Genomic DNA, 24,536 nt, shown 5'->3' on the forward strand with positions numbered 1-24,536 from the left:
AAGAAAGAAAGAAAGAAAGAAAGAAAGAAAGAAAGAAAGAAAGAAAGAAAGAAAGAAAGAAAGAAAGAAAGAAAGGAAGGAAGGAAGAAAGGAAGAAAGAAGGAAAGGAAGGAAGGAAGGAAGGAAGGAAGGAAGGAAGGAAGGAAGGAAGGAAGGAAGGAAGGAAGGAAGGAAGGAAGGAAGGAAGAAGAAGAAGAAGAAGAAGAAGAACTGACCAAAATTCCTAACCCTAGTTAAATTCCTAGCTTCTTTCAAGTTAAACTCTAGAGTCATCTCTTACACTAAGCTTTTCCTGATCCCTCCAGAGGTTATTTTGTGCCTATTCTGTGGTGTGCATGTTGCCTGTACTCCCTGTCCCCCAAGTCTCCAGTTGTGAAGGGATTGGAAAGGAAAGAATCAAATTAAAACATTGTGTAGTTTGGGTAAGCAGGACTCCATTTGTTATGTTGAGCCAAGGAATGCAAGATCTTCCCAACTCACTACCCATTCCCACTGCTTAGAAAAACCAACTTCTTTTGAAAGTTCAGTATGACCATTCAAAGTAAGACTTGGCTAAATCACCAGTGTGAAGGAAGGAAGGAAGGAAGGAAGGAAGGAAGGAAGGAAGGAAGGAAGGAAGGAAGGAAGGAAGGAAGGAAGGAAGGGAGGGAGGGAGGGAGGGAGGGAGGAAGGGAGGGAGGGAAGGAGGGAGGGAGGAAGGGAGACAACCATAGATGCTCAGCATGCTACATAAATTAAATAGATTATCAAGCTGTCAAAAGAGTAACAGCAAGTAAAGCAAGGCTGGAGAGGAAGCAGTCAGGACAAGTGTATTGTCCAGTGGCCACCTTCTCTTTGCAGACGAAATATCAGCTACAGAGAGGAATAGCGTCCACCCGCTTCCAAATCCTCGCTGTAAGCATTTGCTCTTCTAAACTCATGCTCAAGGTCCTGCTTTTGCTCCAAATGCACAATCTAAGGGCATCCCCTGGAAAGTTCAAGGCATCACAGATTGAGGGCTGGAAGAGAACTTAGAGACCACAGTCTTTCCTTTTACATGAGATAAAATAGGTTTAAGTAGCTTGCTTAAGATCATGTAGCTACTAAGTATTTGAGGCAAGATTTATACTCCCTTCTTTGGACTCTAAATCCAGCCCAGCATCCACTGTGATCCCTGCTGCCTCTAGCAGGCCTCATTAGGGTGTAATGGTAAAATCAAGTTAACAAGCATTTCTTAAGTACCTATGTGCCAGGCACTGTGAAAAGCCCTGGAGATACCAAAAAAGGGGCATAAAGTGATTCTTGCTCTAAAGGAACTCATGGTATAATGGAGAATGGAAGGGGAAGGAATAGGAAGAGAAGGGAAAGAAAGGCAAGGCAAGAGAAACAAGCATTTAGCCAGTGTCTACTATGTACCAGTCATTTATATAGACAAGCTATATACAGGATACATTGGAAATAATAGAAGGAACAGACTGGGCTCAGGAAAGACTTCTCAGAGAAGATGGGCTTTTAAATGGGACTTGAAGAAAGTCAGGGGAACCAGGAGACAGAAAGGAGGGGAGAGAGAGTTCCAAGCAGTGGAAATGCCCGGAGTCAAGAAACAGACGTCTTGTTCAAAGAACAGAGAGGAGGCTGATGTCACCGGATTGAAAAGTCCGTAGGAGTGAGAGAGTTGTGAGACTGAAATAAATGGTAAGTGGGGAGCAGATTCTGGAGGCGTCAAAGTCCCAACAGAGGATGCTTTTATTGAAGAGTTTTCTATTCGGAGCCATTTTTTTAATCCAGAAGAACTGAGCTTGAACCCTTACCTCTAGTTTCCTCATTTTCCTCCCTCATATAATGAGGAGAGTAGGGATCTCCTTCAGGTGACTCCCTGTTTCTGTTCTCTCCCACTCAACTCTGAGAAGCTTGCACAAGGACTTTGACTCAAAGTATCATGGGGGATCCCAGTATTTAGGATGGGAAGGGAACATATAATCCATCTAGTATGGATCTCACATACAACAGATGAGAACACTGAGAGCCAGACGAGCAAAGCCACTTTTCCTAGGGAAAAGACAGAATGAGACTGAGAAACAGAAGCTGGATTTGGACTCAGAGGACGGGGTTTGTGCCTCAATTAGGTCTGATCTCGAGCAAGTTACTTCTCCTCCAGGCATGGGCCTCAGTTTCCTCATATGTAAAACCAGAGTATAACACTGTTGTTACCTTTCCATTTATACTGTATATAGTTCTGGGCATGTTGTCACCCCCGTTAGAATGTGAGCAGCTTGAGGTAAGAGAATATTTTGCCTGTCTTTGTATTCCTAGCACAGCCCATTGCCAGGCACGTAGTAAGCACTATGTGTTGCCTCCCTGGTCAGATGGATGGCCCTTAAGCTCCCTTTGGCTCCATCTATGGTCCCTAATACTCACAATCCCTGGAATCTGGGCCTCAATTTCCTCATCTGTGCCCTCTAGCTCTAAATCTCTGATCCTAACAAACATGCAATAAGCCAGATTTGTTTTCAGCATCCACAGGCCACTGTTGCATATTCAGGGCCCAGAGCAGTCCAGGTACTTACTGGCTGTCACCTACAGCTCAGACACTCACTGCCTATGTGGCCCAAGAAGAGTCAGTGAGCATTGTCTGAGCCTTCATTTCCTCATCTGTAAAATCAATATTGGTATTTGTGCTATCTATGTACAAGGTAGTGTTGGGAAAAGTGTTCTGTAAACCTTGGGTTCCTATAGAAATTTTCTCTCACCTCTCCTCAGTCTCACAACTGCTACCAACACTCTGTCTCACAAGGTGAAGGGAAGGTAATGTAATAAACTAATCTGTTTTAATAGAAGCTGGCTCCTAGGTTACAAATAAGTGTTTGTTGTGGCCTTCTTTGGACCACATCCCTGCCTTTATTGTCTAACCCGTTAGTAAATCTAATGCTCTGAATTCCATGCCAGGTAGGAGGAAAAGGTGAAACATTAGTAGATCAGTGGAGGGAGTAATTGGGAGAGGGGGCTGGTCAAGATGTCTTTCAATTCCCTAAAATTATGCTTTGTGGCTGGCTGGCTGTTCTGCCTTGATGTAGTTCCAGACCTACCCAGAGCTGCACAAGTTGGATCCTGAGAGACAGATGGGTGAACTGGAAAGAGTGCCAGTTTTAGAGTCAGATAGACATGTCCCTCTGCAATAGTCTGTGTGACATTGGGAAAGTCACTGGCATCTCTAGACCTCAGGCTTCTCTTCAGAGTTAGACACCTCACTCCTTTCCCATTCTAGATCTCTATTCCCAGGATGCTGTGACCTCAGAGGCAGCATGGTAGAATGTCAAAGAACACTGAGTCTGGAATCCTGAAGCCTGGGATCTAGTACTTGCTGCTTATATGACCTCACCCTAGGAGTTTCATCTCTCAAAAGTCCATCTCGGTGTGAGTTGACTCAATATAAGTCGACATTGTGATGCATAGCCAAGAAAAGGAAGTGAAATCTTGGACTTTATTTTAAAAGGCATAGTGCCTTGATCTAGGGAGGTTTCCTCTGAGCTTCTCTGCTCAGGCCACATGTGGAATATAATGTTCAGTTCTCAACCAATAAAAAGTTAACAAACATTTACTAAGGGTTTCCTGGGTGCAAGGCACTGTGGTAACTGTAGGGAATACAAAAGTTCAAGCCAAAAACAATCCTTGACCTCAAGGAGCATACATATAAATGGAGGAGAAGCCATGTAAAGAAATGGGTGCATATGTTGTAGAGAGGAGTAGACAGAAAGTAACCCTGGAGGGGAAAGCTCAAGTGACTGGGGGCAGGAGGGTAGGAAGGGAAAAGACAGTGAGGAATTAGAAGCATTAAGTACAGATGACTTTTTCAAGGAGTTTAGCAGAAAAGGGAAAGAGAGATACAGGCTGAGTAGTGTTGAGGATGTTAGGAGCAAGAGAAGGTTTTTGGAAGATGGGGAAGATGTGGGTTATGTGTAAGTAACAGGGGAAGTGCCAGGAGATAGGGAGTGATCAAAGATTGAAGAGGGAGTAGCAATGATCACCAGTCCCACTTTTTAGGAAAGACATTGATAAATAAGGGAGCATAAAGAGGAGAGGCAATCATATCAATAAAGGGTTTTGTGTTCATGCCATTTGGGGACTGGTTGAAGGAGCTGAGAATGCTTAGCTTGAGGAATGGAAGACTTAGCAAAGACATGACAAGATGGCTGTTCCGAAGTATTTGAAGGTCAGTCATATGGGAGATAGTTGGACTTACTCTTCTTCAGAGTGCAAAACTGGGAACAGAGAGTAGAAGTTGCAAAGAAGAAAATCTGGGTTCAAAGGAAAACGTTCTTCTCCATGAAAGTTGTGCCAAAACGTATGGTCACCTCTAGGGGAAAGAGTTTCCTCTACTGAAAGCCGAAGGACCTATATTTGGAGCTATATTGATTGTAGAGCGAATTCTTCTACTCCTGCAAGTTGTGCTCGATGACATCTAAGCATTATTGTTGGCCAACTCCTTTCTGACTGTACTTTTCCGCCAGCTGCTGCACAAATCTGGGAATACTCTCTCTTCTCACCTCTGTCTACTAGCTTCCATGACTCTTTCCAAGACTATTCTTCCAAAAGGGACCTTTTCTGTTTCTTACTCCCCGCTTTCCTATTGCTGGTGCCTTCCCTTCTAGACTACCTTCTATCTATACTGTTTAGACTTTATATGGACATAGCTGTTCTCGTGCTGTTTCCCCAATTAGAATGTGAGCTCCTTGAAGGTGTCAATCCTGTCTTTGCCTTCTTCATATCGGCAGTTTTCCATGCCTGGCTCATAGCAATGCCCTAATAAATCTTTGTTGACGAACTAACTTTGTTTCCAACTATGAAAGTCTTTGATATGTAGAATACAGGGTTGGGTGAGAATACCTTTGGGCTCTTTCCGGATTAAAATTTTATGTGGATAAGAGACAAATATCCAAGATGCAGGCATCTATAGTGGGTAGAGTGCTTGACTTGGCAACCACCTCAAACACTTTCTAGTGGGGAAGGTGAGATCCGGAGAGGGCAAGGAATTCCCCTTCCCTGCCTATAAAATGAGGGATTTGGACTCAACCACTAAAGCCCTTCTAGCTATAAATCAATGATATTATGAATTTAATCTAGGTTCTAATAATTCAAGGTATACCTTAGTATGGCTTATTCCTAGCAAACAGGGACATCCCTGCCAGAATTAAGGGCATCTCCTGTTACACATCATTGCTTAGCTTTGGTAAAGAGATTCGGGTTCACACTGCTGCCTCGTGTGGTAGCATCTCAAAATGTTAAAATGTAGTCACTGTTTCTGCTGGTCATTGTTTTTCCTCTCCAAAATGAGCCAATTGGGCCATCTCAAAAGAGTGGAATGGGGGCTCGAGTTGGTTTAAGGATTCTTCCTAATACTATGTCATTGGGTAGTCCTATATCTGGGCCTCAGTGTCCCCACAAATGGGTTTGGCCAGGATGGTCTCAAAGTTTCCTTCCAAATATAGCATGCCATGATTCTAAATGAGCCTGGGACAAGGCCTTTCTCCTGGGATCCCCTTGGGAGTCCTGGGGCCATTAAGATGTTTTCTTTCCTCAGACTCCTGCTGCTGGTTACATTGTTTCCAGGAACAATCAGACCAGCAAGTTGACATCATAGGTCTTTCTGAAAGAGAGGAAGGAGATGCTGTACTGAGATAACCCAAAAAAATTCCCCAAAGTCTCTGGTTCAGAAGCAGTTGCAGCCTGAGAGAAGACCCAGGCTCCAAGCAAGATCCAGCTGCTCTGGGATACTGGCTCTGATGTGTTTATTCTTTGACCAAGAAACAAAGATCTGGGTGAGATCATGCCTCAACCCATGAAAAATGGACAATTAAAACAATGGACCTGTCAGTTCTCTTACCAGATTGCAAATAAATAATCAGCCTGTCAGGCTGCTGGCTCTGCTGGACCATTAGTTTAATACAAAGACATTCAGGGGAACAGGAGGGACACTGCTGATCTATCCCCTATGTGACTTTGATGAAGACCCATGCAAAAAGAATTCTGGAACACGGGAGGGTGGATCTGAGCCTGTGCAAAAGAGGGCATTCGCATTGACTACTAGTAGCACTCATATGAAAGTCCCCAGTTAGAGGAGTTGTTTCTTACGTTTTAGTTTGAGGTCACATGACATAGTGGATAAGAATAATAATGATTATATTCTAATGATATCTAACGTTTTGCGGTTTGCAGTGTTGACACGTGCCCTTCCATTTCATCATTACAACACTGGGAAGCAGGTGCTGTTATTACCTCCATTTTACAGAGGAGGAAACCGAGTCACAGAGAGGTTAAGTGTCTTACAGGGTCACACAGAATTTAAATTTGGGTCTTACTAAATCCAAGTCCGGATTTCTGTCCACTGTACCAGCTATCTACCTCTCCAGAGTGCTCAATTTGTACTCAGGGAGACCCGTATCTAAACCCTGCCTCAGACACTTAATAGTCCTACATGCTGGGGAAGGCCACTTTACCTCCTTGGAGCCTCAGTTTCCTCATTTGTCAAATGAGGATGATAGTGGCACTGTATATGCTTTGTAATCCTTCAAATGCTCTATGATTGTTAGCCATCATGCTCCTTTGGCATGAGCTAATCATCTGCCTGCCTTGTGCTTGCCCATTTCCTAGGTTTCCAGGTAAACTCCGAGGGTGAAGGTTGCAGTCAGGTTTGTAACTGTCACAATGGAGCCAGCTGCGATCCTGGGACTGGGCGGTGTGTCTGCACATCCGGATGGACAGGACCTACTTGCCAGGAAGGTAGTGCTTCACTTCACTTCAAGGCCAAAATGTTTCATCACAGAGGCAGTGACAGTTGAAGAAATATAACTGACACTAGCACTTTCATGTTGGCAAACACCAGTCGCCATCATTTCACTCCATCCTCACCACAACCGTATGAGGTGGGCAATGCAGATGATTTTATCCCTGTTTGGGATAGGGTCAGGGTGCTACAGTGTCTTGTTCAGGGTCACACAGATAGCCAGTGCCAAGGGCAGGAGATGAGCCCAGATTTTCCTGATTTCAGCTTCTCTGCTCTACCCACAACAGACAGACAACCTCAAGTATGTAATGAAACATAATATGATAAGTATTTACTATATTGTGTTTGGGGCAGTTAGGTGGTATGGTAGAGTGCTGACCCTGGAGTCAGGAGAACCTGAGTTCAAATCTGGCCTTACTAGCTCTGTGACCATGGACAAGTCACTTAACCCTGTTTGCCTCAGTTTTCTCATCTATAAAATGAACTGGAGAAGGAAATGGCAAACCACTCCAGTGTCTTTCCAAGAAAATCCCACATGGGGTCACAGACAGTCAACAGAACTGAAAAAACTCAACATCAGTAAACTTATGTTTCATTACTCTATAAATAGGACTTCTTTTATAAAACATTTTCTAGGCAGATTTTATCATCACCACCCCTATCATCGCCATTATCATCGTTATTAACACTGCCACCAAAATCACCACCGCTATCTTTATTGTAACTACAGTTATCTTTACCAGATTTTGCTCATTCCTACCCCCTGCCAACTTCATCTTCATCACTTAGAAGCATGGTAGAAAATTAATCAGGGGCAGCTAAGTGACTCAGTTAATAGAGCACTGGCCCTGGAATCAGGAGGGCCTGAGTTCTTACCTCAGACACTTGACACTTACTAGCTTGTGACCTTGGGCAAGTCACCTAACCCCAATTGTCTTACCTTCCCCCGTCCAAAAAAAAAAGAAAAAGAAAATGGCAAATTTTCAGCATTCTCTAGATAGTTTCTCCTTAGTATGTGTTAAATAATATGAGTTAAATAACTCATTAGTATATATTAAATCTTTATAACCCAGTGTAATGTTTATAATTAATCATTTTATAATTTAAATTTACAATTTTATAATCAAAATATAATTTTACAATTATAATATAATTGTAATTAATAATTAATGCTTTATAAGATTCATTATGATACAAGGTCTGAGTCTAGCGAGGTCATAACCCTGTGATACTCTCACCTAATCAGACAACATTTTTAGTATTAGTTCAAGTTTTCACATTTTAGGGTCTTGTTGAGCTTAAAAATGTCCAGAAGAGGGCGCCTCATGTGGTAAATATCCTTGAGATTATGTGATGTGAATATTGGTTGAAAGAATTAAGTAGGGCTAGCCCAGAGAAGAATTAAGGGGGACATGAGAGCTTTCTTCAAGTATGTGAAGGGCTATCACAAAAAAAGGCATTCAACTTGTTCCTCCTGGCCCAAGAGAGAAGAACTAAGAACAATGGAAGCTGGAAAAAAATATTTCAGATTGACTGGGGGTGGGGTGGAGAGAGAAATCACACCTTCCTAACAGAATAATCCTAAAGTATAATAGGCTGTCTTAGAAGGAAGCTCTAAATTAATTTTTTCAGGAAGTGGCCAAATAATAACTTGTCAGGAAAGTTTTAGGAGAGATTCTTATTCAGGTGACCTCTGGGATCTCTTCCAATTCTGATCCTATGATTCTCAGTCTAAGGTACCAACACCTGGAAAAAAGATGTTGGCATCCCGGTCACACACCTGTCACCTCACTGTACGTGTTGTGGCTGCAGAAACAAGACGTTTTATAGTGTAGGTTTTTAACTGATTTGACTGATTAACTGCTTTGATTCACTCGACTTTAGTCTTCCTACTTGAGTGACTCCATTCTTCATGAAAATATATTGAATGTCATAATGGCATCACCTACTCCACTCCCTGTTTTCACTGCCAACACAATTTGTAAATTCAGTTGCAGCAACATGTGCAAACCCGTTTGAAACTTTTGGCTAGTGCTCAAAATAGTTTGTGTGCGTTAATGCGGTCTATGTCAAAATATTAAAGAAGTTAGTTTACTTCAAATTCCTTTGACTTATTTTACTAGTCAATTAAAAGATTGCGCTGTTTTTTATGTGATGTTAAGATTAGTGATAATGATGTCATGATCAAGGTGATAATGTTGATATGTGGATAGTAGGATAGTGAGAATTCTGATAAAAAATGTGATGTAGGATAATCAGGAGCAAAAGAAAATGGTGATGATGGTGGTTGGGATGAAGATAAAGATGATAGTAGAGAGTAATGATGATGACAATCAAGAGGTGGTGGTAATGATGAAAATCTAATGATGATGATGACGATTGTGGTGATGACAAAGATGGTGGTAGTGATTTTGATGGCAATTCTGTAATAAGATGGGAATGATGATGAAGATGGTGGTGATGGTGTTAAAGATGATGATGAAGGTGATGGTGATGAAGATGATGATAAAGATGATGATGATGGTGATGAAGATGATGATAATGAACATGATGAAGATGATGAAGATGATGGTGATGAAGATGATGATAATGATTGTGATGAAGATGATGATGAAGGTAATGATGATGATGGTTATGAAGATGGTGATAGTGATGATGAAGATGATGATGGTGATGATGAAGATGACAGTGATGAGATGATAAATATGTTGATGGTGGTAAAATCGTGATGATGATAAAGACTGGTGAGAGTGATGATGATGATGATCATGAAGATGATGCTATTAGTGGTGATAGTGATTATGACAATGATAAGGTAGAGCTCATGTTTTATAGCTGTTTAAGGTTCACAAAACACATTTTTCACGATAATACTGTGAGGTAAATAACAAAGCAATATTATTTTCATTTAAAGATGAGAAAATTCAGAAGTTGGTTCAATTCATATTTATATAGTGTTGCAAAGCTTGTAAAGCGCTTTATAAATATCATTTAATTTTATCCTCACAACAACCCTAGTGCTATTATCATCCCCGTTTCCAGATGAGGAAACTGAGTCATACAGAGAGCTTAAATGACTTTTCCAGGATCACACAGCTATTAATGTCTGGAGCTGGATTTTGAACTGGACTCCTGGATTCTACCTGGCTGCTTCTAGGCAAAAGATTTGCTAAGTGCTTACTATGTGTCAAACAATATGTAAACAAAAGCAAAAGTATCCACTGCCTTGAAAGGGCTGATTTTCTACTGGCCATATAACTTACACAGTTAAGTGAATATAAAGCACCTTAAAGGTACATATAAAGTGATGTCCATAGGGAGAGAGGATTAATAATGAGACCAGGAAAGACCAGGTGATCCATGAGAGATGCTTGAAGAGAGATTAAATAACATCTCAATATAAATAAGCCTAAGTTTACATGATAGTTCAAGAAACAAGCATTCAGGCACTAAGTTCAAGGCACTAAGCTAAATTTACAAATAGTGCCTCATCTGATCTCAAAGCAACAGCAGGTCTCACAATTTGGTGATGAATTAAAACAACTACGTTTTCTCCCCAAACACAGAAGAACCTGCTCCATTAAGAAAGACAACTGGCTTGACCAGTTTTTTTTTCTTCTGTCCTAGATTTTCTCCTTGCCATTAGATCACTTTGTGGCTAGAAGTAATTAACAGCCATGCCAAAACAAAACAAAACACCTCATTTCTGTTGTTGTTAAGCTGTATCCAACTTTCTGTAACCCTATTTGGGGCTTTCTTGGCAAAAATACTGGAGTGGTTTGCCATTTCCTTCTCTAGATCATTTTATAGATGAGGCAACTGAGTCAAACAGTGTTAATGATTTGCCCGTGATCACACCACCTACTAAGTGCCTGAGAGTGGATTTGAACTCAGATCTTCCTAACCCCAGGCCTGACACTCTATCTACTACACACCTAATTGCCCCGAGGTCCCTGAAATGACACCTTCAACGGTCAGACTTCATCACATTCCTTGAGAAGAGTATTACTGCTCAGAACTGTATTCTTTTGGATCCCAACTAAACTTTCACCCAAGGACTGATACATTTTCATATATATCATCTTCTAAGTCTATCGTTCTCATCATATCTCTAGTTCTCCTTGTCTAGATCTGGGTTGTTTCATATTTAGTGTCTCACTGAAGGTACTCCTCTCCCTTCAGAAAGGAGTCAGAACAAGTTAAAAGACCCAGCTCTCAATTCCACCTATGCTGCCTTTGTGACACTGGGCAAGTCACTTAACCTCCCTGGGACTCAATTCCTCTTCTGTACAATAATGCGTTTGGATTGCAAGGTCTCCAGATCTCAATCTATGATCTGTGGTCCTGAGCAGTATTCCAACCAAGCCTAAGCCATAGACCTTCTCCTCCATGAAGCCAGAGGTGATTTCTCTCTTCACCCAGTTCTCATAGCACATCATATCGCTCATATTCCTTTCTTTTGCATTCTACCTTGAATGGTATTTGTTTGTCCCTATCTCTGTAACTTATATAAACTGTGGGGAACCTGATCTCAATTTGCACTCTCCCAAATGAATCGTAGGTCTTGAAATAAGGCTGTCTCATCTTCAAAGTTCTTGGGGTAACCCCTCAGGAATTGAGGATGTGTCTCTTATGCCATACTTTTGAGCCCCCACCAGTGCAATTCTCTTCCAGATTATCAATTGAGAATCGATTTATTCAACCAAGCTTAAGTAGGTTTTAGCACAAATTATTTACTAAGGTGCTCTAGTGAAAACAATTAATAACAAACATCTCCCAAAAAGTCTGTGATATACTTTGCCACAAATACATACAGAATCTAGAGGAAAGTAAGCTCAGTTTTAAAGAGTGTTAAGTGGCAAAGGGTCAACTCACAGTTCTTGGTTGTTGTAATATTTTTCCCTCCCATCTAGGGAGTGCTGAAGAAGTTTATCTTAGGCATGGTGTAGTTTCCTTGATGAACTTCTTGTGGAATTGGAAATTGGTGTCTAGTCTGTTCTTTTTTTCTTTGCCATCAGCTAATCCAGTGGTGTCCTTAGGACACTAATGAGAAGGCTAGAAATCTGCCATCTTCTGGACATTTTGAGAAGTGAAAGGTATTCCTCCAGCCAAAGGCAGGCTGGGGGCAGAGTGTAGAAATAAGGAGATCTAAGCTAAGGACAAAGTCAAGGCTTTTCCTCCTTCCCATCCCACCCACAACCATGTTGTTCTTTCTCCAGAGGTGGGCTGGTTTCATTTGATTTTGTTTGTTTTACTGGAATATTACATTTGCTTAAATCTTTTGAGTGACTTATTTCTCAATCTACCTGATAGTTTATAGATCACTCATATAATGTGACCAATTTTCTTTACCCTACCCAGCTTTCTTCCTGGGCAATGTCACTCCAGTCTCAAGTTTTTGGCTTTGTTTTCTGCACTTAGGCTAAATCCTATGGCTGTTTGAAACTTAAGTCTGTAATTGAGATTGATTTATTGTTTTTCCGTGGTTAAGATACCAAGGCATCTTATCACTTACTTTAAACGAGATGGGGTGAGTAAATTAATCGACCTCACCCTTACATGTCTTATCTCCCCTACAGGACTGTAACCTCTAGGAAGGAGGAAAACATTTCTTATTCATCTTTTCATTCCTACCCAACAGCTAATGAAATACCTTGGACCAAGGAGTGATAAATAAAGATTTATTAAATTGAATACCAGTTCAGCCATGTGCAAACCCTTCTCAAATACCCCTTCTTACACACATCCTATTTTCTGTATGGTCCACGTAATCTATGTGTGTAGGTCAGTGAGCTTGTCTAGTGAATAGAATGCCAGAGTTGGAGTGAGAAAGACCTGACTTATGATCCTAGTTCGGACGCCTACTAACTGTGTTGTCCTGGGGAAGTCATTTAATGTGTTCTTGCCTCAGTTTCCTCATCTGTTTTTACTACATGGCCTCTAGAGTCATCTCCAGTTCTATATGTACAATTCTGTGGCTTTCTTTCGTTTATAGGTTCTCTATAATCCTAGAAAACCATTAACCCTGTGATCCTATGATTCTCTTTTCCAGCTGAGAAAACTTACTCTCCTCTTCAGATATGGTTTCCTCTCCCATCTTTAATAGTCATCATAGCTTTCTGAGCTTTATTTCCCCCAAAGAAAACATAAAAAAGATCAGACTACACAATGCCTAAGACCTCTTTAGACTCAACATCTGTGACTGTGATGGCACTTGTTTTTAATCAGTCCTCTATGTATGTGTATTTGTGGTGTGTATGCATACAGGCATACACAAACACTCTCTCCCTTTCTCTATTTACGTGTGCTGGCTCTAAACCTCATTTCAGGATCCACAGAATCACATAATTTCAGAGATGGGGAAGGCTCCATTAAGCTTCTAAAAGTGTACAAATACCTAAATGGTAGGCCAGCCTTTCTTTGAAGTCCTTCAGGGTCCACAAAGTCCCAAGGCAGCCCATCTTACTTTGGCATGGCTCTAACTGATGAAATAATGTGTTTTATTTTTCCTTGATACCAATACTAAATATAACTCTTTGCAATTTCAACACTTCACTTGTAGTTCTGCCTTCTTCAGCAAAGCAGAATGTATCTAACACCTCTTTGATTGAATATCATTTTAAATATTTAGAAGAAACCAACCTGTCCTCCCAATGCCCAAACCCACCTTCCCATTTGCAAGCTAAGTATCCCCAATTAGACAACCCTACACCCATAGGATATGAACTCACTTCACCATTCTGATTGTCTTCATCTGGACATTTTTGAGGTAATTGATGTGCTTCCTAAAACATGGTTCACAGAACTAAATACAACACTCTAGATCACAAGGTCTTATATGGTTCTGCTATTTATAATTTGTGTGCTTTTAGCCATGAAAATTCCCTTCTCTGTACTTCCATTTCCTTATCTGTCAAAAGAGAGAATTGGACTAGGCATCCCTTCTGGCTTGTGATCTTAGGACTTTTCATCCAGATCTTATTTTTTTCTCTCTCTCTCTTTTATTTTTTAGTTTACATCATTCATTTTCACAAGATCTTGAGTTACAAATTTTCTCCCCATTTTTCCTTTACCCACCACCCCAAAACAGTGATCCTACTGAATATCCCCTCCCCCAATCTGCTCTACCCCATATCTTCCCCCATCCCCCTGTGACTTTCCAGTAGGGCATGATGGATCTCTATGCCCCAGTGTCAATGTATCTTATTTCCCAGTTACATGTAAAATAATTATATATATATATATATATATATATATATATATATATGTGTGTGTGTGTGTGTGTGTGTGTGTGTGTATGTGTGTGTGTGTTTAAACATTTGATTTTAAAACTTTGAATTCCAGATTCTTTCCCTTCCTCCCTTGTCACCCACACTTACTGGGAAGATAAGCAATTCAATATAGGTTGTACATGTGTAGCTATCCAAAATACTTCCATAGTGATATATTGTGAAAGACTGACTATATTTCCCTCCATCCTATCCAACCCCACTTGTTCTTTTCTCTACTTTGATCCTGTCCCTTTTCAAAAGTGAGTGCTTGCAACTTCCCTCCCTCCCAGGCTGCCCTCCCTTCCATCATCCCCCCTCTTATTCCCTTCCCCCCTACTCTCCTGTAAGGTGAGATACCCTATTTAGTGCATATGTCATACCCTTCCTAAGCCAAATTCAGTGTAAATAAGGTTAACTCATTACCTTTTGCCTTCCTGTTCTTCCCCTCCATTGTAACAGTTTTCCCTTGCCTCTTCTATATGAGATAACTTACCCCATTCTATCTGTCCCCATCTCCTCTCATTATATTCCTCTCTCACCTCTTCATTTCACCTTTTATCATCCCTTCTGATTAAATTGGTCCTGTGCCCTCTGTCTATGTATACCTGTACACATATATACACACTCACATATGTATTCATATGCCCATATACCCTCCTGTATAGACATATATATGTATGTATAAATATATATATTAAATAAAATACATATATATGTGTGTGTATATATACATATATATATACACATTTCTATTCCCTTCAACTATTCTCATACTGAGAAAAGTTTCATAAGTTACAATTATCATTTTTCCATGTAGGAATATAATAGTTCAACTTTGATAAGTTCCTTATGATTTCTTTTCCCTGTTTACCTTCTCATGCTTCTCTTGCTTCTTGTATCCAAATGTCAAATTTTCTATTCAACTCTGGTTTTTTCATCAAGAATGCTTGAAAGTCTTCTATTCCATTGAATGACCATATTTTCCCCTGAAACCTGATACTCAGTTTTGCTGGGTAGGTGATTCTTGGTTTTAATCCCAGCTCCTTTGACCTCCGGATATCATATTCCAAGCCCTTCGGTCCCTCAGTGTAGAAGCTGCCAGATTCAGTGTTCTCCTGACTGTGTTTCCACAATATTCAAATTTTTTCTTCCTGGCTGCTATTAATATTTTCTCCTTGATCTGGGAACTCTAGAAACTAGCTATAATATTCCTAGGAGTTTTCTTTTTGAGATCTTTTTCAGGAGGTGATGGGTGGATTCTTTCAACCTCTATTTTGCACTCTGGTTCTAAAACATCAAGGCAATTGTCCTTGAGAATTTCTTGAAGGATCATTTCTAGGTTCTTTTTTTGATTATGGCTTTCATGTAGTCCAATAATTTTTAAATTATATCTCCTGTATCTATTTTCCAGGTCAGTGGTTCTTCCAATGAGATATTTCACATTGCCCTCTATCATTTCATTTGCTTGAATGTGTTTAATAGTATCTTGATTTCTCATAAAGTCACTAGCTTCCATTTGCTCCAATATAATTCTGAAGGAGTTATTTTCTTCAGTGAGCATTTGAGATTCTTTTTCCATCTGGCAAATTTGGATTTTTAAGGCATTCTTCTCCTCATTGCCTTTTTGAGCCTCTTTTGCCATTTGTGTTAGACGATTTTTTAAGATGTTATTTTCTTCAGTCAGTTTGTTGACTCTCATTTCATAATTTTCTTGCATCATTCTCATTTCTATTCCCAATTTTTCCTCTACTTCTCTTATTTGATTTTTTAAATCCTTCTTAAGCTACTCTATGGCCTGTAAGCAGCTTATTCTTTTCTTGGAAGCTTCTGGTGCAGGAATTCTGACTTTGATGTCTTCCTCCTGTTCCATGCTTTGATCCTTTTTGTCCAGAAAATAGGAGTCTAATGTCGGATTGCTATATTTGCTTTGTTCCTTTGCTTGCTCATGTTGCCACTCAATTACTTGACTTTTGAGCCTTTTGCCACAGTAGAACTCTGCTACCAGAGAGGGGAGCTTTGTCCTAATCGCTGGGGTTTTCACACTGCTGGAGTTATTAGTGGGGTGCCCTCTCTGAAGCCTCCACATGCTCTGGCAAACTGGTCATACACACACAAAGACCTCCCCCCAAGACAACAATTCAGATCCAAGTAGGTTAAAGCAAGAGTGATTACCCCTCAGACTGGTTGTTTGGTCCCCCTACAATCTTCAGGCCAGCAATGAAGCAGCAATGGTGGCACCTGCACAGCCGTGGTGTCTCAGCTGCTTCTCCCTCCAAGGGGTAAAAGCCTGACTGCACTCCCAAATTCCTGGTTCCCAAAGTCCACACTGCACTGACCTTGCACTTTGTCCTGAGCATCTATGGGTTGATAATTTTGTAAACCTTCACAGCTGCTGGTGATCCGAAGTTCCTCCAGATGGGGGCTGGTTGTGGCCACCCTGAGGCTAAAACCTCTGGCTCTCATGGGGCTGGGCCCAGCTCCCAGAGTGCTGTGCTGGCTCCTTCCTTCTGGTATGCCGGACTGTCTTCAGTAGGAAGTTAGCTTCTCTTTGTCATTTGGTGGGTTCTGTATCTTCAAAATTTGTTTAGAGTTATTTTTTACATGAATTGGAGGAGGTGGGAGAGGGAGCCTCTCAGAGGTCCTGTTTCAACTCTGCCATCTTGGCTCTACCCCCATTATCCAGATCTTGAACCAACCAGTTAGATGTTGTCCAAAAAGTTTTCAGAGCTCTTTATGAGCCACAGACCATATTCTGAGGTTCAGTTACATTGATCATGGGAGTAAAAGAGGGAATTTTGTGTCCTGGACCCCTTTGGAAGTCTGGTTGATCCTTAATTCCAAAAATGTTTTTAAATGCATAAACAAATTGCATGGCATTACAAAGGAAGCCAGTCACCTTGAAGTAGTTATCAATTTTTAAAAAAAGATCACAGACCCCAGATTAAGAACCTCCATAGTCAAGATCTAATGAGATCAAGGCAGAGTCTAAGAAGACAATTCTTTATTCCTTCCTCAGTACCCTGGCTCTCAATGTAACCCAGGACTACACTGGATTTATAGGCTGTCCTATGACCCTGTTGACTCATACCAGCTTTCAGTTTACTCAGTCCCTAATGTTGTATTGCTGATTTTGAGTTTGTGAATCCAAGTAATTCACCTGGAACAAGAAATTTCAGCTTTTGGATCCAGTAGTTGCTAAACCTGCCAAAATTCTGTCACTTGATAGAAGGTGAGATTTTATAGGGTTACATCTGTCTGCCAGTCCCTATTGACTGAGTGTCTATTTTTGCAAGGTAGCGTGTAGCCCCAGGATGTATATTGGAATATCAATAAACATAAAACCTCATCCCTACTCTATCTGAGAAGATGAGATATATCTATGGAAAGTGAAATCAATAATAAAAGGTTAAATCACAATATAAGACAACAGGGCAAGAGAGATGACAAGGAAGGATGTGATTCACTGCCAGATGAGGAGCATAGATTATAAATGCTGAGTTCAGAGGAAGGAGATATCACTGAGTCCTGAAGTGCTTTAGGATGATGCCATGGAAGAGGTGATGAGTCTCAGGGGATGACTGTGATATGAACAGGAAAAAGCAGGAAGGGAGAGGAGGGAAGGAGGGCATTCCGAATAGAAGAAGAGGAGACCCAACTCAAATGGCAAGAGATAAGCTAGAAAATGGTGGATTCAGAATGCAATAGGAAGTTCAATTTGATTGGAATAGAAGGTTCTTTCTTGCAGGGGATGATGGAAGATGAAGATGAGAAAGGTCATGTAGGATCTAATTACAGATGGCCTTGAATACCAGAACATGTAGTTAGACTTTATCCAATATCCATTAGGGAACCATTGAAAGCCATCAAACATTTTTGCATAGTGAACTGACATGAAATAATAGTCTGATAGGAAGAGTAATATCAGGGCATCCAGTAAAATGGCCCCAAAGGGCAGAGAGCACAACTGTGGTCGGTGACAGCAGCCATGACTTTGAGTGTCTTACCCGAACGAAGCATAACTCCTCTTTTCAAAAATGCAGAACTTGCTTTGAATTCCTTGAATGTGGAACAGTAGAATAAACATTAGAATAGAAGTCAAGGCTCTGCTCTTTATCACGTGGGCTTTTATCCTGGACAATTCCCTTCTCTGTACCTTCGTTTCCTTAACTATCAAAGGAGGGAGTTGTACTAGGCGTGCCTTCTAGATTGTGACGTTCATCCAGACCTTGAACCAACCAGTTCTATATTTTTTATAAAGTGTCTAGGGCTCTTTATGAGGGATAGACCATATATTGAGATATAATTACATCAATCAAGGGAGAATTTAAACTTTACACTTTGACAATATTTTATTGCAATAAAGGAGAAATGTCTCACTGTTGACATTTTGCTAATTCATCATTGCCCACCCCGATGGTCTCTGTGGCCAGATCTGCTTTCCTGTAGCCAAGAGAAATAGGGCTGTATGACCAACTGGAAAAATTTTCCAGAAGCTTGGCCACAATTCACCCATGAATTCAGCTAGCTGCCCAGGCTGGGCTCTGAATGTCTTTGTCAAGGTGGCCCTTGCATGTGCTTGGCTCATTATCTTCTTCAGATGGTTCTGAAGCGTCAGTTGCATTCCATGCTGAGTCCAAGAATTTTGGGAACAGTATCATGTTATATCATGTTATTCATTAAGTAAGATGCTATTTATGATGCACTTGAGGCTTCTATGATCAAGATGAAAAAGCTATAATCATGTCTAAAGGTCAGGTTATGGATTCAAGAGGAAAAATACTCCATGGCTCTTATTGACAGGGAACTTAAGAAATTATAATCCATCGATGTTAAAGCAGATAGTACAGCAAGTATGTGTGCCACCTGTGATGTGGTCTCCTGGGTCCATTCCAGGTTATAGGCAATGGCACAGCACACTGAAGTGCAGTCAGGTACTGGCCTGCACCTAAGCTCTGGGAATGCAAAGACAAAATGTTGCCTTTGTAAAAGCCCTTTACAGCCTCGTCTCCTCCTGCCTTTCCCTTCTTCCTACACCTTTCTCCCCTTCATGTACTCTGATCTGTTTACACTGGCCTTCTGGCTGTTCTTCACACAAGATGTTCCATCTCCAGTTCTGGCCATTTTCACTACATCTCCCCATGGGTGGAAGTCGCTCCTCCTCTTCTCTGACTCTTGCTTGCTTGCATCAAGTCTCAGCTAGAATCTCCCCTCTCCCAATCTCCCCTCAATGCTACTGCTTTCCCCTGAGATTGTGCTCTGTTTGTTCATCTTTAGTTGTTTGTATGTTGTCTAACATGAGATTGTGAGCTCCTTGAGGGAAGGAAGGGACTTTATTTATTTGTGTTTGCTTTATTTCTTTATTATTTTTATTAATGCCTTCTTCAATAGATGTGTTCATTTATTTATATCCCCAGCATTTACCACAATGCCAGGCACAGAGGAGGCCCTTAAAAATTCTTTTTGACATGACTTGACAAAATAAAAATGTTTCCTGCCCTCAAGGAGTTATATTCTATTGGGATAAAAAGCAAAATATGTAAACAAAAAAAATGCCCTCTGTCCATTTCCTTCACCCTCTCATCTCCCACTCACCTCTCAGTCCCACTCTCCCATTTCACTTTTCTCGATATCATGGGTCAGAGCTGCTCTAGGTTTCCTGCCCTGGGAAAGGGATTAGATGAGGTAGGAGTAAAGAGGAAGTGCATCCTAGATAAAGGGGAGAATTTGTGAAAAGATATAGAGGCAAGAAATGGAAATTCCCAAGCAATTGTTTTAATTGAATGTGTTAGAAATGATTGATCCTGGCGTTTCTGACTCTGAGCCAAATACTGTTGGAAAAAAATAAGGAAATCATCAGATTGGACAGGCTTAACTTCCACATTGAATTTTATTCAACTCTGATGTGATTCCGGCTCAGCTGGGCAGCAATTTTATTTGCTTGGTTTCAAAGAATCAGAAAAAGTAAACATGGATGTGTGATGCAATGGTGAGACTGTTCCACCTGGAGTCAGCAAACATGAAGTTGAACTCAGCATATATGTATGACTTACCGACTATGTGTTAGGTATTGGGAATTCAAATATTAAGAAAGAAATAGACTCTACCCTCAAGGAACTTACCTTCTGTTACTCTTCTGTGAACTCAAACAAATGAGTTACTTATGTTTTCTTGGCATCAGCTTCTTCATCTGTTTAAAAAAATGGTAGTAGGGCTGGGAGCTGGGGGCAGGGGGACAGCAAGTGTTGGAGTCAATTACCTGAAGATCCCTTCTATCTTTAAATCCTAAGGACTCAAAGCTGCTTTGGGGGTGGTATTTGTGATTGACTTTTAGGGAAATGTTCCTGTGCCTCTTGATTGATTCAGGAAACAGAGTCCAAATGGTATAAATCATGCTCAAAGTCAAATAAAAATTCATCTAGTAGAGTAAAAATGTCCATTTTGAGGAACTGTTTTATATGATCTCAGGTTCCTAGGATATAAAGTCCTTGAAGACAATGTCTAGCACATAGTAGGCATTTAATAAATGCTTATCAGGTGACTGGTTCTTTTTTGTTAATTTTGTATGCCTGGTGCCTAGAGTTTAATAAATGCTTGTTTAATCAATGTGTGAATTTTAAAGACAGAGGGGATTTTAAAGTCAACAAGTCAAGTCAGTAAGCATTTATTAGGCACCTACTAAATGCTCAGCACTAACAAATAATTTTTAAAAATGCTTAATGAAGCACTAGAAATACAAAGAAAGGCAAAATAACGAATCCTTGCTCTTAAGGAGCTCACATTCTACTGGGGAAACAGGACACAATGTGTTATATACAAACAAGATCAACTAGGTTAGTTTGGAGGTAATTACCAGAGGGAACTTTCAGGATCCCCAAGTCCTCCTTTCATAGACAAGGAAACTGAGGACCAGAAAGATGAAATCACTTGCTCAAGGGCATACAGATAAATGACTTTCACCACTGAAATGTAGTTCTTAGACCTCCAAATCGAGAGTTCTTCTCATTAAGTCACACACAATGGAGTCCATCTGTCCTAGGCAGTTCTGCTCACTTTCCCTAGACACTAAGAAGGTCCTTGTCTCCCTGGATCGCCTGCATAGTGGGCACTTAATAAATGCTAGTTAAATCAAATAGAATTGAAACCCAATGTGTCAGAGCATTTCCAAAGGTGAATTCCTTATTACATTTCCAGTGATACTTTAACACTCTGGGACATAAAGAAAAGCTAGATTGCGTGGACTGAATGTGTCACCATTTCATTCCCTCCTATTCTTAGTCTTTTGCAGGAAAGCTTTTTTCACCTGGGTGCCATTATAACTTTCAAACAAAGTGTGACCTTAAAAAAATCAAAGGGTTTCAAATGTTTATTGTTATCATTACTGTTAGGGCCGTTACCTCCATTTCCCCCTCCCCGACATCACTTTCTGTTAAGTAGCAATATCTCCCTGGGATGTAGAATTATACTGCCTTGCAAATAAGAGATTTTAATGGTCCCTGTTCTGTAAATAACCATTCCCACAGAAGTCCCTGCCCCTAAGGCCACATCCCTAAATATGGGAAATGGCTTAATCGATTATTATAATGGCATTCTGAACGTAAATTTGCTTTCAACAGAACTGCTTTCCATCACCAACACAATGCATCTCTTCCAAGAACAGGATTCTGTGGGTGCATTTGCTGATCCAAGGCCAAGTATAATATCCATATGACTTCTTCCACACATGGTAGCATCACACAGAAGAACCATACGGTTTACTGGAAGGGATTTGGGCTAAATACAGCCTTTAGTTTCCAAAGCTGCTCAAAGCCTCAGGTGAAACATTTTTTGTTTGTATGTTTTTCTACCTCACTCACCTGGCAATTAAGACCATGACTTCAGCCAAAGCTGGGACTATTCTGCATCCATTCTCTGCAATCACAGAAACAGAAAGTATGGCTTTACTAACAACTTTGCTAAAATGATATTCAAGGTAATTTGAAGGAGTCAGTACTTCAGTTGAATGTCAGGAGATAGGGCTTCCCTGAGGTGAAGATGACAAGAAATATCATTCCAGAAATGGGAGGCAGCTAGTGCCAAGACACAGGGGCAGATGCTATAGATAGTATGTTGTTTATAGTGAACACCAACTAGACCTGTTGGTCCAGAACATAGAATGTGGGAGAGGGAGTGATTTTCTTTTCATCCTCATGGAAAGATAGTTCTGGATCAGATTGTGAAGTGTTTTACTCATGAAATAGAGGATTTTGTATTTTTTCTTAGAGTGAGAAAGGAACAACCAAATCTTCTTGATCAGGGAAATGACACAGTCAGATCTATTCTTCAAGAATATTAATCTGTGTTAGGGGCGGCCAGGTGGCTCAGCGAGTAAGAGCACCAGCTCCAGTGTCGGGATGACCTGGATCAAATCCGGGCTCGGATACTCAGCACCACACCCAGAAATAACTGGCCGTGTAACCTTGAGCAAGTTACTTAACCCCAATTGCTTAAAAAAAAAGAATATTAATTTGTCAGGGACAGCTAGGTGGCACAGTGAATAGAGCACTGGCCCTGGAGTCAGGAGGACCTGAGTTCAAATCCTACCTCGGACACTTAAAACAAAAATCTAGCCATGTAGCCTTGGACAAGTCACTTACCCCAATTGCCCTCCAAAAAGCAAAAGAAAAGGAATATTAATTTGTCAAGTGTATGGAAGATAGAGTGGAAAGGTAAGAAACCAGATAGACACCTATTGCAATAGTCCTGATGACAGATGATGAACGCCTAAAGTAACAACTGCAAAAATAAATGACATTTATATAGCACTTCACCAATATTATCTCATTTTAGCCCCGCCACAATCCTAAATGCTGTTGTTAGCACCATTTAACAGATGAAGAAAGTTGAGTCAGACAAAGGTTAAGGGACTTGTCCAAGGTCACACAGCCAGTAGTTGTTTAAGGCTGGGTCTTTCCCACTTCAAGACCAACACTTAATCCACTGCACTGCCTGGTTGCAATTTGAGTGTAGGAAAGACAACAGATGAAAGAAATGTCATGGAAGTAGAATAAAGACTATTTTTCAACTGATTGAATCCTGAATGGAGAGAACAAAAAGTGGAAGAAGCGTTCCTAGGTTGGAATTCTAGATGATTTAAAGAATAATGATGCCCTTGGCATCATAGGAAAGTTAGAACAAGGGGTGGGTTTAGAGATTAAAAAACAACAACAATAATCAATTCTGTTTTCAACATATTGAGCTTGAGATGGCATACATGGAAATGTCCTGTGGGCAGCCAGAGATACAGACTCATGCCAAGGAGAGATGATATCATCTACATAGCCATATGTGTGAATCCTTGGGAACTAATGAGAGCATAGGAAAAAAAGAAAAAAAATGACTGATATATCTCCTTGGTCACAGAAGGCAGGACTTAAAACAATGGGTGGCAGTTGCAAAAAACAAAAAAAAGACTTTAAGATCAATGTAAGGAAATGCTTGCTAATATAACCCATAGGAGCTCCAAGACTCTTTTCCCACTTCCCTCTTATACTGGCAGGTTGAGTCCCCAGGTGTCAGTTCCTCTGAGATCTACGGATACCCATGAGAGGTGGTAGAATCTTATTGATTTGATTGACTCATGCTGTGTTCTCCCCAATAATAATGACCAGCTTCAGTTAGTGTCTTTCCTAAAACATTGGTTATCCCAGTGGTTAGTGCTCAAGTGTTATTGTGCCATTTTTCATATTGAAAGAATTGATTTTTTTTTCTTCTGAAAACTGCTTGTTCATATCTTTTAATCATTTATCAACTGAAAAATAGCTCTTCTTTTTTGACTCGTTTCCCTATATATTTAAGAAATGAGGATTTTATTAGAGAAATTGCTATAACAATTTCCCCCAGTTTCCTGTTTTCTTTCTAATTTTGGCTGAATTAGTTTTGTTTGTGCAAAAACTTTTTAATTTCATGAAATAAGAATTGTTCATTTTACTTCCCATGATCCTCTCTAACTTCTGTTTGGTCACAAGTTCTTCCCTTATGCATAGATCTGAGAGGTACATTTTTCATGCTCTCTAAATTTACTTATGATATCAGCCTTAATGTCTAAATTATTTATCCATTTTGATCATATCTTGATATATAGCATGAGACATTGGTCTACGCCTAGTTTCTGCCCAACTACTTTCCAGTTTTCCCAGCCATTTGTGTTAAATGAGTTCTTATACCAAAAGCTTGAATCTTTGGGTTTATCATTGTAGCAGCAAGTATCCCAGCATCCCCAGGATGGCTGCCAACACAGGTCCTTGGATCTGCTTTGATAAAGGAAAGCAACTCAAAATGGGTTAACAAGCTTACTTTAATCCTCAAACATATATCATTTACCTAGTTCAGGGGGAAAAGGTTAGCACCCCGAACTTCAGAGCATACAGACAGAATTATCAAGACAGAGAAACAGATCAAGTAGACAGGTTTCCAAACTGTCCAACCATTACATCCATACCAAATCAACATCTGGGTTTTTCAAAGCC

At 40.4% G+C, this 24,536-nt stretch overlaps 1 protein-coding gene across 1 annotated transcript in view; it reads left to right on the forward strand.

Annotated features, from left to right (window-relative positions):
• LOC138157760 (EGF-like and EMI domain-containing protein 1) overlaps positions 1–24,536 on the forward strand; it is a 697,376-nt gene that overhangs the window by 624,462 nt on the left and 48,378 nt on the right. Inside the window, exon 17 of the mRNA XM_069083541.1 lies at positions 6,628–6,756. Coding sequence (XP_068939642.1) covers positions 6,628–6,756 — 129 coding nt within the window. The remainder of the gene's footprint in view (positions 1–6,627; positions 6,757–24,536) is intronic.

This window comes from Petaurus breviceps, unplaced genomic scaffold (genome assembly GCF_028583685.1).
Source record: "Petaurus breviceps papuanus isolate PSGF00001 unplaced genomic scaffold, PetGlider_PUasm1.0 173, whole genome shotgun sequence".
Taxonomy (NCBI): domain Eukaryota; kingdom Metazoa; phylum Chordata; class Mammalia; order Diprotodontia; family Petauridae; genus Petaurus; species Petaurus breviceps.